A 16,477-nucleotide genomic window follows, 5' to 3' on the forward strand; every position below is an offset into this window, starting at 1 on the left:
TAGGAATTTAAAGACGTGCATCTGGACCTATAACGGATGTTTAGTTTTGCTCTGCGGAGAGTTTTCCTTCTTTTTTTTTTTTTACAGAACTGGGATCATATTATACCTGTTTTTCTTCAACTTGCTTCTTTCATCAAACAATATCTTATAATTCTCTGCGAGTCAGGGATTATGCACAGGCCCAAAGGAGGAGGACATGTTAGAATGTGCCTGGCCCACGGTTAGAGCTCAGTAACAGCACCCAGCATGCCTTCCTTGCTCCAAGTCCATATTACTGCACTCGTACCATGTGCCGGACACAAGCGAGGGGCCAGCAACACCACCGTCACAGGGCCCAGGTCTTGTGGAGGCGCCAGTCGTGTGGGAGAGACCAATTAATAAACAAAGAAACGGGGACTGTGGTCTGGGTCGCAAAGGGCAACAGGGATGGTGGGACATCCTGTGCACTTGTCCACCTCACTGACGAGCTCCTGGAGCCCAGCGCCAGGGCCTGGGTCATCTATGGCCCCGGTGCCCAGCACAGAGCAGGGCTCGGTATTTGCCCACAACGACTGGAAAACCGGGGAATCTCCCCCTTAGGTCCGAAGTCCTTGTCTGGGTACTTTCCTCAAGCAAGTCACCAGCCCTCACTGGGTGGTCCGGTGGGGTAAGTCCGCCTGCCCTCCCCGGAGTAGGGAGCCATGACGGCAGGACGTGGACCTGCCGTGAATGCCAGAAAACGCAGTTCAGATCGAGGACAATTATCACAAGAAAGGTTCTCATGGGGAACTAAGCTGAGTTGGGGAAGAAAGAATAATAAAAAGCAGAATAACAGTGAATGTGTTCTGAACACTGTGTCTGGCCACCGTGCCACCTGCCTTGTCAGCCCTATGGTGACAGTATATTATCACTCCCACTTCACAGGGTCTAAACCAAGGCTCAGAGAGGCTAAGCCTTGTGTCCAAGGTCACACAGCTGGTAGATGGCAATCCCAAGATTAGGACCCAAACCCAGGCCAACTCTCTGGCACCGGCGTCCTTGATCATCGTGCACATGAGTTCCTACTTGAGCCCCACCTCCTCCAGGGAGTCCTCTGGGATCTTGACCACTCTCGAGGGCTCTCATCCCTCCCTGGGCAGCAACTACCTGTCCCCAAGCCTTTTCACACTCATTATTTCAGGGGTAAAGAAGGATGGGCACTTCGTAGATATGAAGCTCATGTGCAGAGAAGGGAAGTGCTTTGTCCAAGGTCTATGGTGGAGCCGGGCCGAGCCCCCAAGACTGTTTCCATTTACCTCCTAGTGAGGAGACTATGACTCCCTGAAAGGTACAGATCACTGCATGGGCACTCAGTAAATACTTGTTAAACAGATGAATACGTGTGGGGCTGGGGGGTACGTCCAGCTGTGAGTGGCCTAAGCAAGCTATTTGTCATGTCCCATCATCTCTTCCCCAAATGACAGCCTGGATATCAGGACCCCATGCATGTGGCACCCCTCTTAGTCCTCACTGCAACCTGGCACTCAGTGTTGAGGCTGATTGTGCGGGTTCTAGAATCATACCGCCTGGGTTCAAATCTTAGCTCTGTCGCCCCCTAGCTGTGATGTGGGGAAAAGTTCCTTTCCTCTGTCATCTTCAAAAGGGTAATTGTAGCTGCCTCAGAGGGTTGTTGCAGGTGAGTTCACATAGTGTATCTTTAGCGATGCCTGGCACACAATGAGAGCTTAGTGGTAAGTCAGTATCTGCAACTGCATGTCACAGAGGAGGAAGCCGAGATTCAGAAAGATGTGGTAGCTTGGCCCAAGTGTGGGCGGGCACAGAGGCGGGAGCCTGACCCCGCCCCCGCGTGGACGCAGGGCCGCACTCACGTGGGGCAGGGCGAGGGAGCAGCGGCTGCTGCACTCATACGCCTCCTTGTGGCGCCCCAGCTCGTTGAGGGCACGTGCCTTGCGGAACAGCGCCCGGATGTTCTCGCCGTCCAGGCTCAGCGCCTTCTCGCTGTCCTCCAGCGCCTTCTCATACAGGCCCTGCCAGAGAGGAACAGGTGGACAGGGCGGGCCGCACTCACGTGGGGCAGGGCGAGGGAGCAGCGGCTGCTGCACTCATACGCCTCCTTGTGGCGCCCCAGCTCGTTGAGGGCACGTGCCTTGCGGAACAGCGCCCGGATGTTCTCGCCGTCCAGGCTCAGCGCCTTCTCGCTGTCCTCCAGCGCCTTCTCATACAGGCCCTGCCAGAGAGGAACAGGTGGCCTGGTGGTCAGCACCTGTTACCCGCCCTCCCCCAGGCATCCTGTCCCTACCCCGTCCCACTGAAGACCAGCCACCCTTCCCTGCAGAGGTGGAAGATGAGGGAGGACCAGGCTCAGGGAGGGGGCTCCCGGGCTCCAGAAAACAGCTCTGGCGTTCACACTCTGGTCAAGGGCATCTGTGTGTCCAGCTAAAGGGGCTGCCAATGGACCCCAGCAGGTCACTGAAGGGGAGGGGCCTTCACATTCTACAGTGATGAGCCTGGTCACCCAGACACGTCTATTTCATAGCTGTCTTCAGTTCAGGACACCACGGACTGAGAGTGATATAGGCACCTCCAAGAGGAAGCGAAATCGTGAAGGCAGCCCGCGTACAGAACACGGTGGGAGCCGGCATCTGGTAGGCTCACGTATCCGGAACATCCACTGTGGGCTGCAGAGGTGTCACTGGAGCCTCTACGGAGCCTCTACAGAGCCCACAGCACAGTCTCCCACAGGATCTGGCGGGTGACTGAGTCAAGGAGCGAGCAGGGCAGGGAAGAGGGGCGGGCCGGAGCCCTGAGGAGGAGAGGAGACTGGAAGTGTGGAGAAAGTGAGGTGTGACGGGAGGGGAGGAGCCCAGGAGGAAGGAGCGAGGGAGGCTGGAGGTTTGCGGCAAGAGGCCGCCTGATGAGAGTAGCGGTCCTCAACCCTGACTGCCCACGGACTCCTGCCAACGGCCAGGCCACCCCGAGATTCTAACTGAATCTATCTGGGGTAGGACTTAGGCACAAGTCTTACTTAAAAAAAATTCTTTTATCATGTATTAGTACTTCAAAAGCTCTCAGGGTGAATCGGTTGTACAGCAGAGTTGACAGCCAAGGGTATAGACGGTGAGACTCAGATAGGACGACGTGGAAGACCCAGCCTTGCAGAGGCTCCTCAGGGTGTGGGCCTAGCTCGGCTAGGCATCTGGGCAAAGCGGTGACTGGGGTGGGGGAGGAAGGCAGGGTGCAAAGCTCACCATGGTGAAGTAGCAGGCGGCCCTGTTGACATGTAGCTTGCACAGCAGCTCCTGGGGCAGGGACACCTGGTCGGAGGCGGCGTAGTCGGCCACGTTCAGCCCCTCCATGTACTGCACCAGGGCCTGCTTGGAGTCCTTCTCCCGGAACAGGTCATTGCCCTCGGCAAACAGGTTCTGCACCAGCTTGAGCAGAAAGGCCTGTGGGGGCAGGGCGCAGAGGGAGCTCAGGGGGCCTTCTCCATCCAGCCCCGGCCCTAGCACCGGGACCCCATCCCTGCCTCTCCTGGACACCCCTGCCCTTCTCCTTCCCCCAGCCTGACAGCTGACACTCACCTCATATTCTTCTTGCTTTAGGGGTAGTGTCGACCTAGCAGGAAGAGAGGGACGTGAGGCCTGGGTAAGCCCAGGGGTGCCAGCCACATGGAGGCCCAGGAGCCAGAGCTGCAGGCCAGAGGTCATATTTGCAGTGGACACCTCCAGCTCAGACTTCAGATGTCACCTTGTGGATTGGGGTGAGGGGGCAGACAGCAGTCCTTTCTCCCTAAATCAACACCATCTGGCCTTCCATTTCTGATGAAGGAAAGCCTTGCGTTTGACCCAGGGCCTGGCAGCCCGGCTTTCTCTGGAGCAGGTGCTAAGAGAGAGGGGCCCGGCCCCGGCTCCAGCTCGTCAGCTGTCCTCCGGGAATAACCACTCCTCGCCAAACCAAACCAAACCTGCAACTGCAGGCCCACAGACCGCACCGAAGGTTCACTTCAGGTCTCCTCCTGTCCCTGCCCACAAAACACACATGGCCCCAACTGATGCCAGGCGCCGAGTACGCACTCAGAGCCTGAAGCCCCCTCACGCCAGACTCAACGAAGTAGATGGGGTCTTGGGCATCCAATCCTCCCCTGTGGCCAAAGAAACGCCAGCTGAGGAAAGTGTCAGCCCAGCGGAACTGAGGCACATCTGTCAGGCTGAACGGCTGAGCTGGAAAGGAAGCCAGGGTTTGTCTCCTGGTCCCTCATGTCACAGAGGGGAAAACAGATACTCAGAGAGGGGCAGTGACTTGCCCAAGATCACACAGCAAGTCAGCACTAGAGCCAGGGCCACAGTGCAGGGCCGGAGCTCCTTCCACTGCCCAGAGCTGCCGCCAACACCTGGGCAGAAAGAGCTGCCCAGGAGAGTGAGTGAGAAGCGGTGAGAGGACAGGCCAGGTAGGAGGTGTCCCCGATGGCGACAGCAGGGCTCCTGATCCCACACTCTTGCTGGCCTCCCCACCGTCAGAGACCGGGGCCCATCCCTCCTCCCCATTCTGCCCCAGCCCAGGCTGCCATCGCTGTCCTCCTAACTGATGTCCCATCTCCAGCCTCTCCCTGCCAGCATCGGCCTCCTTTTCACCAGGTCACGCCCTGCCCTAGAGGTCACCTCATCCTGGGGTTTAAGGCCCTCCACGAGCCAGCGCCGACCCACCTGTCCAAATCACTTTATGGCTCCGACAGTGCTCTGTGCCCAGAGGTGCCTACTAAATGTTTGCTAAGCACACAAAGCCTGTACGTGGGAAAACAGTCATTTTACAAGGAGCAGGTCCTACTGTGTTCTCCTGCGCAGCGGTCCCTTAGGAGGCCAACATACGGGTCCCCAGAGGCTGTCCTATTGCTAAAGCTCACAATTCCCCTGCGGAAAGGAGGAGGGGGACACAGCTACCATTTACCCCCAGCACGACGACCTGTCAGGCACAGGGCACCGCCTGCGTTTCGCGGGCACGGAGACTGCCCGGGAAGCAGGGGAGGCAGGGTACAGGCTCAGGGGGCCAGCGCCACAGGATCGGTGAGTTCGGCTGAAGCCAGAATTCTCGCAAGACAGTGTTCTCAGGGTTCACCCTGTTCACCAGGCTGGCCTCTGAATAAACTCTGAGCACTTCCCCCAGCGGAGGGCGTCCACGAATGGAAGAAGACAGGCCGCCATGAAGAGAGAATAGCGGGCCACAGCTCTGCCCGCCAGGCCTGGGCCGGGAACGGCGGCCGCTGACGAAGGAGAGAGTGTATTGTCTCAACATGAACACGGGTTCTGTGAGAGCCATGCGGACACCATGTGTGAAAAGGGACCCAGCGTGTGGTGATGAGGCAGGTCGCCTTTTACAGGTCTAAGTGAGACGACCGAATTGGGGCATTTCCATGGGGGAATGCGGGTGCAAGTCCCAGTTTTACGGGGAGTCCCATTTAAGGAAAAGAACGTGGACTTGCTAGGGAGCCTTCCAGGACAGCAGAAGGGACCTGTGCGAGGGAAGGGCCCCAAAGCTGACACTTCATTCACGTCGTGTTGAACAGGTCCGTGAGGATCTACTTAAGGAAGGTTTTTTTGAAAAAGGTAGTACAAATATTTCGTGTGTCAAGAAAAATAAATAAATAAATAAAAACATGGCCTGTGGGTTTTGGGGAGCATGTAAAGGAAAGGAATGTGGTTTTGGAGTCAGCCAGACTGGGGTGAGAATCCCATCACGTAACAGCTGTGTGACCTTGAATGCGTTCCTTATCTGAACCTCAGCCTTCAGGTCTGCAGAGTACAGGTAAGACCACCTACTGTGCTGGGCTGTTGTGAAGATTAAAAAGATGATGGCGTGAAGGGCCCAGCAAAGAGTCTGAAAGGCGTGTTCACCGAGCAAGGACGATGGACTGACGACAAGATGCACACAGGCAAGCAAGAGAACTAACGAGCATCTATGGGCGGGGAGGATAAAATCATACACCAGACAAGACCGAAGGGTAACCAGGGTCAGGCAGAGTGTGTGCGTGTGGGGTTCATGGCTCACACACGGGGTTCACAGATCCACCCCCCTGGATTCCTGCATGCCGGCCCCTTCCTAGCACATCCCACCTCTGCCCTGCCCAACACACACAGGAGCCTGACCAGCAAAGGCTCAGGGAGCAAGAGAAAGGGCAGGAGAGGGCCCGGCCTGCCCTGGCGCATACTCACTGAATGAACTGCAGCCCCTTCTCGATGTCGGCCTTCCGTCTCTGCCTCTCCATCAGTCTCTGGGGAAGAGAACCGTGCATCGGTCAGTCAGCCGGGGCCACTGGCCGTCTGCTCCCCAACTGTGCACTCTCTCTCACGTCCACGCTCATCCCATTTCACAGGTGCAGAGGGGAGTCACTGAGGGTGGTGACCTGTCTCAGGGTCTCCAAAGACCGTCTGAACCAGGGCACACAGCTCCTGCCCTCACGCCCACGTCCCACGGAACTCTGAGTCCGTACGGGTGCCCTCGATGGGCAAGGGGCTGCATGGAGGCCACCTGCCATTTTCCACACATGGCTTGGGCTGCAGTGCCGCACAGGACACGCTCGGATTCAAGGGAAAAATCTTGTTTTACAATCAAACTCAATCTGGGGAGAAGAGACGTAGGAAATGTGGAATGGTGCCAATGATTATACCTTAATGTAGCACTACGTACTGTGCCAGGTACTCTCCATAAGGGTCTTATTGAATCTCCCAACAGCACAGTGAAGGAGGTGTCATTCTGTCCCCATTGTACCGGGAAGTAGCTGAGGCTCAGGGAGCCCCCACCATGATCTGGCATGCAGCTGAGGCAGGATTTAAACTGGGGCCACCCTCCTTGTACGCCCCCGGCAGCCTCTCCACTGAGCCCTACATGCACCATCTCCATAAATGGTAGTAAAAGAAATAGATGAATGAATATCAACTAATCCAACTCAGACTTTATATAGACAAGAATGAATAAATGTTGAATAAGGAAATGAGAATAACTGACACTGAGAGACATTAATAATTAGGTAACGACATTAACGTTTGCCGAGTGGTTACCATGTGCCAGGGGCTGTCACGATGGCTTTACATGTAATACCTTCCGTAACCCTTAGCTCCCGCACAACCCTGTGAGGGAGGGACTGCTATCATTCCCGTTTTGCAGAGGAAAGGGAGGCACAGAAGAGTTAAGAGACTTGCCCAAGGTCACACGGCTGGTACATGGCGGAGCTGGGATGCAAACCCCGGCAGCCTCGCCCCAGAGCCCACACACGTCACCACCGCGCTTACTGTCGCCCGTGAAACAATCAGACCCGACCGCCCGACCCCTCAGCCTGTCATTGGGCTCAAGTCTCCCTGACCCCCAAAGCGATTCCCTCCCCGATCCCGAATCCCCTTCTGACCCCCGCATGACCTCTCCTCTCCCTTTCTTGGTCACGTTTCGTGAAAGGACTGTCTCCACTGTCTCCACATCTTCGCCTTGCGCTCCACTCCGCCGCTCACGGCCACCCCACTCCCGCTCCACCTCTGGTGCTTGCCAAGGGTTCCCCCCATACCAGAGACCTGCTGGGTGCTGAATCCCGTAGAGGGACAGTTTTTCACTCGCCTTTTCTGGGACTCTGGCGGCACCTGCCGGGTCCTCGCGCCTCTCTGATGGTTCCCACTCCATCTGTTTGGGGGTCCTCCTCCTCTGCCCAGGTCTCAAGACCAACGTGCCCGCGCTTCCATTTCAGGGACAATGCTTCTGCTCTCCTCACTCCACACCATCTCCCCAGATGAGCTCTTGCATTTCATGATCTCGTGAGTCATGTCAATGACTCACAAATCCATCCCTCCCACCAGGCTCACCCCCTCCCCAATATTTCAGATTCACCTTCGGAGCCGTGCAATCTGGACGTCCAACACCCAGGCTGCTTATGACCTCCCCGCCTTTCCTAACCCTAGGCCACCTCCTAGTCATCCTTTAAGACCCAGCTCGGATGCCGCCGTGTCCAGACGGTGCTCGCTGGTGCCCAGCCCCAGCTTGGTTGGGTGCTCCTCCAACTCAACATGTGTCAAACTTAACTCAGCAGCTTCTCCCTAAACCTGCCCCCTCTCATCCCCAACTCTAGTCATGGCTCCCACTGCCATCCTGTTCTCAGTCTCCAACTCTTTCCACCTTTACCCCCGAAATATTTCTCCTCTCTGCAGCTCCTCCCACCACCTCCACAACCACGGCAACCTCTGATGCCCTCCTCATCTCTTGCCAACAGCCTTCATTGAGCCCCCTCCAGTCTGGTGCCATGCAGTCAAGGATATCTGTCTAACACACGTGTCACTCCCCTGCTCAAAACCCTTCTGGGTGTGCATGCGCACACACGCAAATGAATGCAGGTTTGTTTGTTTTTTTGTTTAAAAACCAATTTTCTGGTTTTGACAAGATACAATGACGACTGCACACACGCAAATGAATGCAGGTTTGTTTGTTTGTTTGTTTAAAAAAGCTGAAATCCGGATTAACTCTGTAGTCTACTAATGCACCAATACCAATTTTCTGGTTTTGACAAGATACAATGACGACATGTCACCATCAGGGGAAGCTGAGTGAAGGGAACTCTGTACTGTATTTTGCAACTTCCTGTGAGTAAAGTAAACAAAACCTTCCATGACATCCACTACCAGGAGGACAGATGCCAGGCTGCTCATCTCAGGCGCGGAGCCCCGCAGGGAATGGCCTCCCCTCCAGCCCCAAGGCCCAGCCTGGACTGTTACTCTCTGGCAATGTCAGACCATCGGCTTCCCGTTCAAGCTGCCCGCTCTGAGTGGGACAACTTTCGCGCCCCTGCTTCCTCCCCACTGGTCAGTGCCCGGTGCTTCCGGAAAGCTCAGCGGGGTGGCTCCTCTCTCAGGAAGCCTGCTCTTCCCCAAACCCCACTCTAGCGCAGCACCCAAGCTCAGCACACACAGTCCCTGCACTTATCCTAGTTAACTGAAGGTAGGTGCTTATGTCCCATCTCTCCCTCAACTATGAGCTCCTTGAAGGCAGAAGCTGCATCTGATTCACCTCCGGCCAGCACAGAGAAGCTGGGCTCAGGAACCTATTCTGAGGAAGCGGAGCCTCACGAATCCTAGAATAACAGTGTACAAGCTGATTTCAGTCCTCGTTTATTAAGCATTTTCTCCTATTAGTTACTGTTCTAGGAGCTTTATATATAATACTCAATCTTCACAACATCCCGTAAGAAAGTACTATTACCACCCTCATTTTACAGGTGAGGAAACCAAGGCACAAGTTGGTGAAGTAACCTGCCAGAGTTAGTAAGGGAGCTGGCATTGGGACCCGGGCAGTTGGACTCTGGAGCTCACCCACTTACCTCCCAATCCAATGGGGCTCCTCCCCACCCCACTCCCACAGAATGCCTCCAGCCTCATCGCACACCTGGCACTCACCTGCCCCAGGTTTCATGAAAGAGCAGCAGTCTCTGTAGACTGCAGACCCGCCAGACACAAACGTTACCTGAAGTTACGTCATCTGCAAAGATTCCTGGCACTTCTGACTCACCAGCCCCCAATGGCTTACTCAGAGACCAGGAAAGGTTTGATTTTACTGTCCCCAAACTCAATGGACAGTGTTCCGGGTCTGCACTGATCCCTTCCCCACAGCCCTCATGTGCCCTGCCTGTCCCCTGAGGCCCCTCTGCTCCCAGGTGGGGAAAGGTCCCCATTCATTCCTGGAGATCACCTACCGGGTTTCAACCACCTTCTATGGCAGGGGTTTGAACCTGGGGCCCACGGAGAGAATTCGGGGGCCCATGAACTTGGATGGGAAAGCATTTACGAGTGTTTTTCACTGACCGCTAACTGACATTTAGCCTTCCTTTCAATCGCGAATGAACGCAGACGATGCAGCTCAGCAGTGTCGGCGCCAGAAATCGCCGCTTTCCCGGTCGCATTTCAGCTGCTGCGGACATAGCAAAACAGTGTTCGCGTTCATCGCCACTTTGAAATGATGGTAGTTGCATTAGACCCACTGGTAGGGCTTGTTTTTGGTGCACTGATACCAAAAGCACAGCTACCGTTCAAGAGAATTGGTTTCCCCTGTAATCCTGTGTATTTTACGTTCAAGGTATTTAAAAACAGCATCCGAGACGGCTCCCCCAGGCTCCTCCAGGCTCCCCCAGGCTCCCCCAGGCTGCCGGAAGGGTCTGCGGTGCATTCCGTTCTAAGGAGTCATGTTTCTATCCCCACGATAATCTCGAAAGTGTTATTATCCCCACTTTCTAAAGAAAAGCAAGGCCTGAAAACAATAAAGTCCTTGTTAAAAAAATAGGAAGGCCTGGCAGGTCTGTGACTTGCCCAAGGCAACGCAGCGGCTGAGGGAAAGCTGGAGTTTCCAGCACCGCCCCAGGCTCCGGCGGGAACCATCTGTCAAGGAACACAATGAAACGCCCTGGCAACTTGCACTTTGTTGACTTTTAACGGTCACTCTGAACAGAAACCAAAGTTCAGAGAATGTTACCAGCGCCCGGCTCCACCATACACCAAACAGAGTCGGCAGCCGCGGCCATCCTCCTCCGCCCACAGCGTTCTCATTACAGAGCTTCAACTTTCATAATTTTGTCTTACGCTCCCAACAACCTGGAGGCCATACTGCACAGAAAGGACCGAAACCCGCATCTCTGTCTCTGGGGGCCAGTCCTACCCTGTCACTAGTGGCCAGCTCTGGTGCTCAAGCGAGATGTTTAAACCACCTTTTTTTTTTTAAATAGAAAAGTAAAAGCAGCTCATCGTATGACCCTTGGGAACTATGGGCAAGAATAACAAGACAAAACAGAAAACACCCAGAGCTCCATAGCTCAGAGTGACCGCTTAACATCACGGAGTGTTTTCTTCCTTCTGAGCACTGAGAAGCCGCCGCTCCGGCTCGCGGGAGCTCAGGCATCTCTGTGACTGTACCTCCTGGGCATCAAGTTTTGGGGGCCGCTCTGCCTGCTTCTCTGCCTGAAGACAGGGAGGCAGGATGGGCCGGTGCAAGGAGCCAGGAGGTGTGCAGGCGGCCAGACCTGGGCTCCGGGCCCAGCGCTGTCCCACGCTAGCTTTTGGGGTCTCTCTCTGAGCCTCAGTTTCATCATTTGCCAGATGTAGCTAATGATACCCACCTTGCGAGATTATTTTGCAGATTTCCGTAGTGTGCCCCACCCCAACCCCGAGATGGTCCGAAATTTGTTCTGCTAAGCTGGATGCTCTTAGAGAACACCCAACAACTCACAAAATTAGTCTATAAATAATTTTCGGTCAACACGGATTTCTTTTGTTTCTGTCTAGGCCCCTTTTTTTTTTTTTTTTTGGCAAAGGCTGTTCTGGAATATCCTGCTACTATTATTTATTCGACAATTAACTACAGAACACCTTCATGTACAAGGGATTCTGCCAGATGCTGGGGAAACAAGGTTAGCAAAGTCCCTGCACTTGTGGAGCTTGTGTCCCAGGCGTGAGAAGACAAACAGGTCCCTGTTAAATGCATGAGTCAAGTGAAGATACAGATAAGAGTGAGGAAGAAACTAAAAATAGGAAATGTGGCAGGAGTAATGGGGGGTGGTCTGGGAGCTCAGAGAAGGCCCTTCGGAGGAGGTGGCATTTAAGAGACCAAAGAAGGAGCCAGCCATGGGCACATGGAAGGCGGGTGAGAGTCCATTCGGCACAGGGCGCAGCAAAGGAAATGGCCCTGACGTGGGAATGAGCTCGGAATGTTCGAGGAAGAGACAGAAGGCCAGCGTGACTGTCACGCTGGAGTGAAGATGGGCCAAGTAGGAAGCAAGGTGCGATGCGCAGGCTGAGGCCGGTCGGAGGGTGACGCGTAGGCCACACTAGAGGACCAGCAGTGTCCCGCGTGTGTCACGAAACCACTGGGAGGTTTTCAGCAGAGGAGTGACGGGGTCTCATTTAAATCTTGAGGTCCCTTTAGCTGCTGTACTGAGGATGGGTGATAAGGGGGGAAGCTGGAAGGTTAGCTAGCAGACTACTGCAGCAGTCCAGGCCTGGGTCAAGGTGAGCAGGGGAGATGATTCCGGAATGTTCTGGAGGTTATTAAACGCTCATGGCAACCACAACCTTGCTCTAGGAAGACACCAAGTGGTCGTAGTAGCTTTCACAGTTCCTTCGTTTGAGACACGCAGCAAACCTGAGGCAGACGGGACTGAATCAGCAAGACCATTTCACAGAACAGGAGGCCGAGGCCAAGACTGATGCAATGATGGTGTCCCAGATCACACAGCTAGCGTGTGCTGGGGCTGGGAATGAAACTCAGGACTTTGGACTTCCTGTCCTGTCCTGCTCTGCCTGCAGATGGACAGAGCATGACATGGAATGCTGTGGAGAACATGAGCACAGATGAACCTCTGAAAATTCAAGGGTCACAGCCTTGACCTCCCCTGCAGCCCTCACAGGAAGTGCTCAACGGCCGCTCGACGGCTAAACCCAGCACTTGGTCTCAGGGAATCTAATACGCTGTTCCCTTTCCAAGTCACAGTGTGGACAGGATAGGAAGAGCTGGAAGGTGGGTGATCCCTTAATGTTCTTCCTCTGAAAAACAGGGACATCTCTTACCTCGAAAGACTGTCATGGGGATTAATGAGAGACTGTGGGCCAAAGCGTGATACAAATGTTAGATAATTAGGAATTCCAGACAGAGAGGAAAAGAGCTTCATGGAGACTGAAATAACTTGAAGGCGTCTTTCCTGCATGGTGGCTAAGACCTCGGGCTCGGGAGCCTAATGCCCCTGGCTTCCGCTGACCCCGTCCTCGACCACAGTGTGTGATCTTGGAGCCTCAGTCTCCTCATCTGCAAAACGGGGCTACTGATAATCATTCCTGACTCAACAAGTTGTTAAGGGGATTCAATAAGAGAAGGCACACGAAGTGCCAGGATGATGCTGGCACATGGCAGCATTAAATATATGTGGTGGCTGCTGTCACTATTGCCACTGTTACCATCAAGCCAGTGTCTCAGCCTCCGACGTGGGGCTCAGGAGTTGCTGACCTGCAGCTGGTTGTAGACGGGTTCTGAATCTGAAACGCTGCTGCCCCTTCACAGTCTGATGGAGAAAAGGTGCTGACGCACCTGCAAAAGCCATCGGGACGTTCACAAAGACACAGACTGATCAAGGAAAATAAAGAAGGGGGAGGCAGCCCTGTAGCTGGCGATGACAGAGAAAGGAAAACGAGCCCATTTTCTATGGGTCATTAAATGTGATGAAAGGAGCTGGCTTCTGTGGAGGCTCCTGGGAGCTGACACAGAGCTGTCACTTCATCAACCCAGGCTGAGGCTCCAGCTTCAGGCTGCAGCCTGACTTCCTCGGAGGACACCTCTACCTTCTGCCATCTAAAGTCCAGCCCCATCAGTTACCTCTCCTCCCTCCCAGTCATGCCTAAGCCCACAGCGGCCCACTCAAGAGCCAGACTCCCTGGGTCTGTTCTCTAGCTCTGCCTCTTACACAATATCACTTAACCTCTCTGTGCCAGTTCCTTCGCCTGTAAAATGGGGATAATTATAGTGCCTGCTTATAGGCCGTTATAAAGATTAAATAAGGTAATTTAGGAAAAAGCACAACAGGGCCTGACCACTAGGTAATTGCTGAATGAGTGTTTGTTAAATTATTAAAACAATACAAACACCTCTAGTTCCTCTCATCTGAGTCTCCTGTCCCCATTCCCGGGCACTGGGTTTCTCCCACAGGTTACCATCAGACATCATCGAATCTCAGGATTCGTTTTCAGAAAGGAAAGCTCAGGCCCAGAGAAGCCAAGGGACCTTGGTGGCAGAGCCTGACTTGAACCCAAACTCACACCTGCCACCTATACTGTGGCTGTAGCAAAGGCTCTTCCTGTTCCTTCTTTACACAGCCCTGACTTTGTCCTTCTTAGTGCATTTCCTTAGAATGCCCTCTGGCCTTTCTGAAGCCATCTTCCAAATGTTCAAAGGGCACACCTCCCTCCTCTCCAGTGGGGCCTAATTCACTTTGACAACACAATGGCTGTACATGTCTTCTAGGCACCTCCACTGGGGCCTGGGGCACATGGAGTGAATCAGACCCAGTTCCTGTCCCTGGGCAGCTCAGGTTAGTCATCCATATCTTTTTCCTGTCCAAGGTATTGAGCCAGGCACCGAGCAGTAAGGAAGGGAACTGAGATTAGATCTCCACGCTCAGGGCCCAGCATCCTTCCAACACCATTCTGCCTCCTCCAGTCACAGCTTCCAGAACTCTGAGAGTACTTTCACTGGGCCAGGCTCCCTCCTAACCCGCCCCCGCCACCACCACGAGGCCCCGGGTTATAGGGCTATCTACAAGGTATTGAGCCAGGCACCCAGCAGTAAGGAAGGGAACTGAGATTAGATCTCCACGCTCAGGGCCCAGCATCCTTCCAACACCATTCTGCCTCCTCCAGTCACAGCTTCCAGAACTCTGAGAGTACTTTCACTGGGCCAGGCTCCCTCCTAACCCGCCCCCGCCACCACCACGAGGCCCCGGGTTATAGGGCTATTTTAGTAAAGCTCCCTGGCTTTGAAAAGCCTGTTGACCTTCTAGCTTAAGCCCCCATCCCTGTTTCATTTGCCAGTTCAGATCATTCTAGTCCCTGTTCTTGTCTACTTATCTGAGATGGAGGTGGTCCAAGTCTGACATCCATTCCAAGGCAACACACTCAACAGTCCCCTGGGCCTGGGTGCAAATCTAGCTGGGTGAACTTGGGTCAGCTACATACATCCTGTGTTCCTCAGTTTCTTCAACTGTGAAATGGAAATAACACCCGCCCCTCATAGAGCCACTGTAAGAATTAGAGAGAATGCACGTCAACCTCCCAGCACAGAGGCAACCACGGTGAACCCAGAATTCCTTCCAATTCTCCACCCTGGCCAAGCCGTCCCATTCTTTCAAGGTCAATCTCCACTTCCTGGAGGAAGGCTTCCCTAACTTGTCCAGGTTCCCCTGAGAGCTCTCTCTTCTCTCCACCCCCACTGCACTCGCCCCAGCATTGAGCATTTCCTTGCTCTCTCATCAGGTCACTAGAGTCCACCTTCTCTTTCCAGCCAGAGTCAATGGACAACTCAACCTTAAGCCTGCTCTGTGGCATCTCACCACGGTCACAAGAGGCTCCTGAAAAGTAACTTGGCTAATGTAGCCCAGGACTCTGGGAAAGGGTGACATTTGGAGTCAAAAAACCAGGTGGGAGCTTAGCTCTGCTATGTGACTTTCCAGGGAGATATTCAATTCTCAAAGCCTCAAGTTGCTCATCTGGAAAATGAGGATTGAAAAATGTCTACCTGACATGGTTGCTATGGAGGACAGATGAGCCAGCATACGTGAAAGCCCTTTTGTTATAAATTTAAAAGTTCTATTTCAAGGATTATTATTTTCAGATTCTCAAATCCAAACCTACTGATGCCTCAATTCTCCTATACCTGAGACTCACGAGACTAGTTCATCTCACAGAGCTTCTTAGCCTCAAATCCCCCAAAACCCACATGAACTGCCCATCCTAAACTAAAAGCCAACAGCCTAGGACCCACAGCATCCGTGGAACACAAATCTTTCCCAACTCAGGGACAATAAAATCTCTCCCATCCTCAGATTTCATCCCTCCTCCACAGGTTTCTCCTTCCCGGTTGAAGACACCCCACACCTCAAACCTGCTCCACTGTGCCTCGGCCTGGCCTCATTCCTAGCTCGCAGTCCGATTTTATGGGAAATGAAAATGGAGAAAGAAGACGGGGTGGGAATGGTCGTGTATATGGAGCCGGGAGGGTGAGTCTTGGTAGTAAAACTGAAGACTGCGCTGGAATTTTGTGTCCAACACTTGCTAAATGTACTATAATTATCGCATTTGTGTGAAAATTCAAGGATCTGCATTCTGCTATTTTCACAGACTTGATAAATTATAGGCGCTGAAGAAAACGTTAAGAAGCTGGGGTTCAAAGCCTCGTGGTACTTAGGAACCAAAGTCCCAGTGAGCAACCCCCAAGAAACGAAATCCCTGACAAAGCTGCTGTGGGCCCCCAGCCCCAACTCCGGGCCCAGCCCCCTACCCCACGCCCCAGCCATACTCTTCCCCACTAATGCCATGTTGGCGCCGCAGCCCTCAGGGTTTACATATCAGTGAATCGTTTCTACATGACTTTTTCCCCCTGGGAAATTGCTTTGTCTCTGTGAAAGACCCCCAAACCAGGCACCTTTATCAACATCCAAGCCAGGTGGATTTTAAAGGAAAAGGGGTAAAGGGTGGGAGCACTCCCGGAGGGGGTCCCTGAGGCCCGCCGAGGACGAAAGGAGGGTCAGGGGCCGGTGTCGGCAGCTCCCGGGTACCCATCTCCTGGGGACGCCCCCCTCCAAAGCACTGGAGCCATCCCCCGCAACCTCCTTGAGCTCCGAGACCCGCGACCAGACCCTCGCAGGCCTCGGAGCTCAGGGACTGATCCCGCGACCGGAAATGACCCCCCCCCGTCCAGACCGCGCCCCCCTTTCCTGCCGCCC

At 54.1% G+C, this 16,477-nt stretch overlaps 1 protein-coding gene across 3 annotated transcripts in view; it reads right to left on the minus strand.

Moving 5' to 3' along the window:
- The window catches only part of ZC3H7B (zinc finger CCCH-type containing 7B), a 40,662-nt gene that overhangs the window by 23,340 nt on the left and 845 nt on the right, over positions 1–16,477 (minus strand). For all 3 annotated transcript variants that reach the window (XM_006917384.3, XM_006917383.3, XM_006917385.3), the window contains exons 2-5: positions 6,186–6,244; positions 3,561–3,594; positions 3,228–3,425; positions 2,048–2,206 (exon numbers count right to left, since the gene is read on the minus strand). In XM_006917384.3, the coding sequence (XP_006917446.2) occupies positions 2,048–2,206; positions 3,228–3,425; positions 3,561–3,594; positions 6,186–6,244 (450 nt within the window). The remainder of the gene's footprint in view (positions 1–2,047; positions 2,207–3,227; positions 3,426–3,560; positions 3,595–6,185; positions 6,245–16,477) is intronic.

The sequence above is a fragment of the Pteropus alecto genome, unplaced genomic scaffold (genome assembly GCF_000325575.1).
Source record: "Pteropus alecto unplaced genomic scaffold, ASM32557v1 scaffold157, whole genome shotgun sequence".
In the NCBI taxonomy this organism is placed as follows: domain Eukaryota; kingdom Metazoa; phylum Chordata; class Mammalia; order Chiroptera; family Pteropodidae; genus Pteropus; species Pteropus alecto.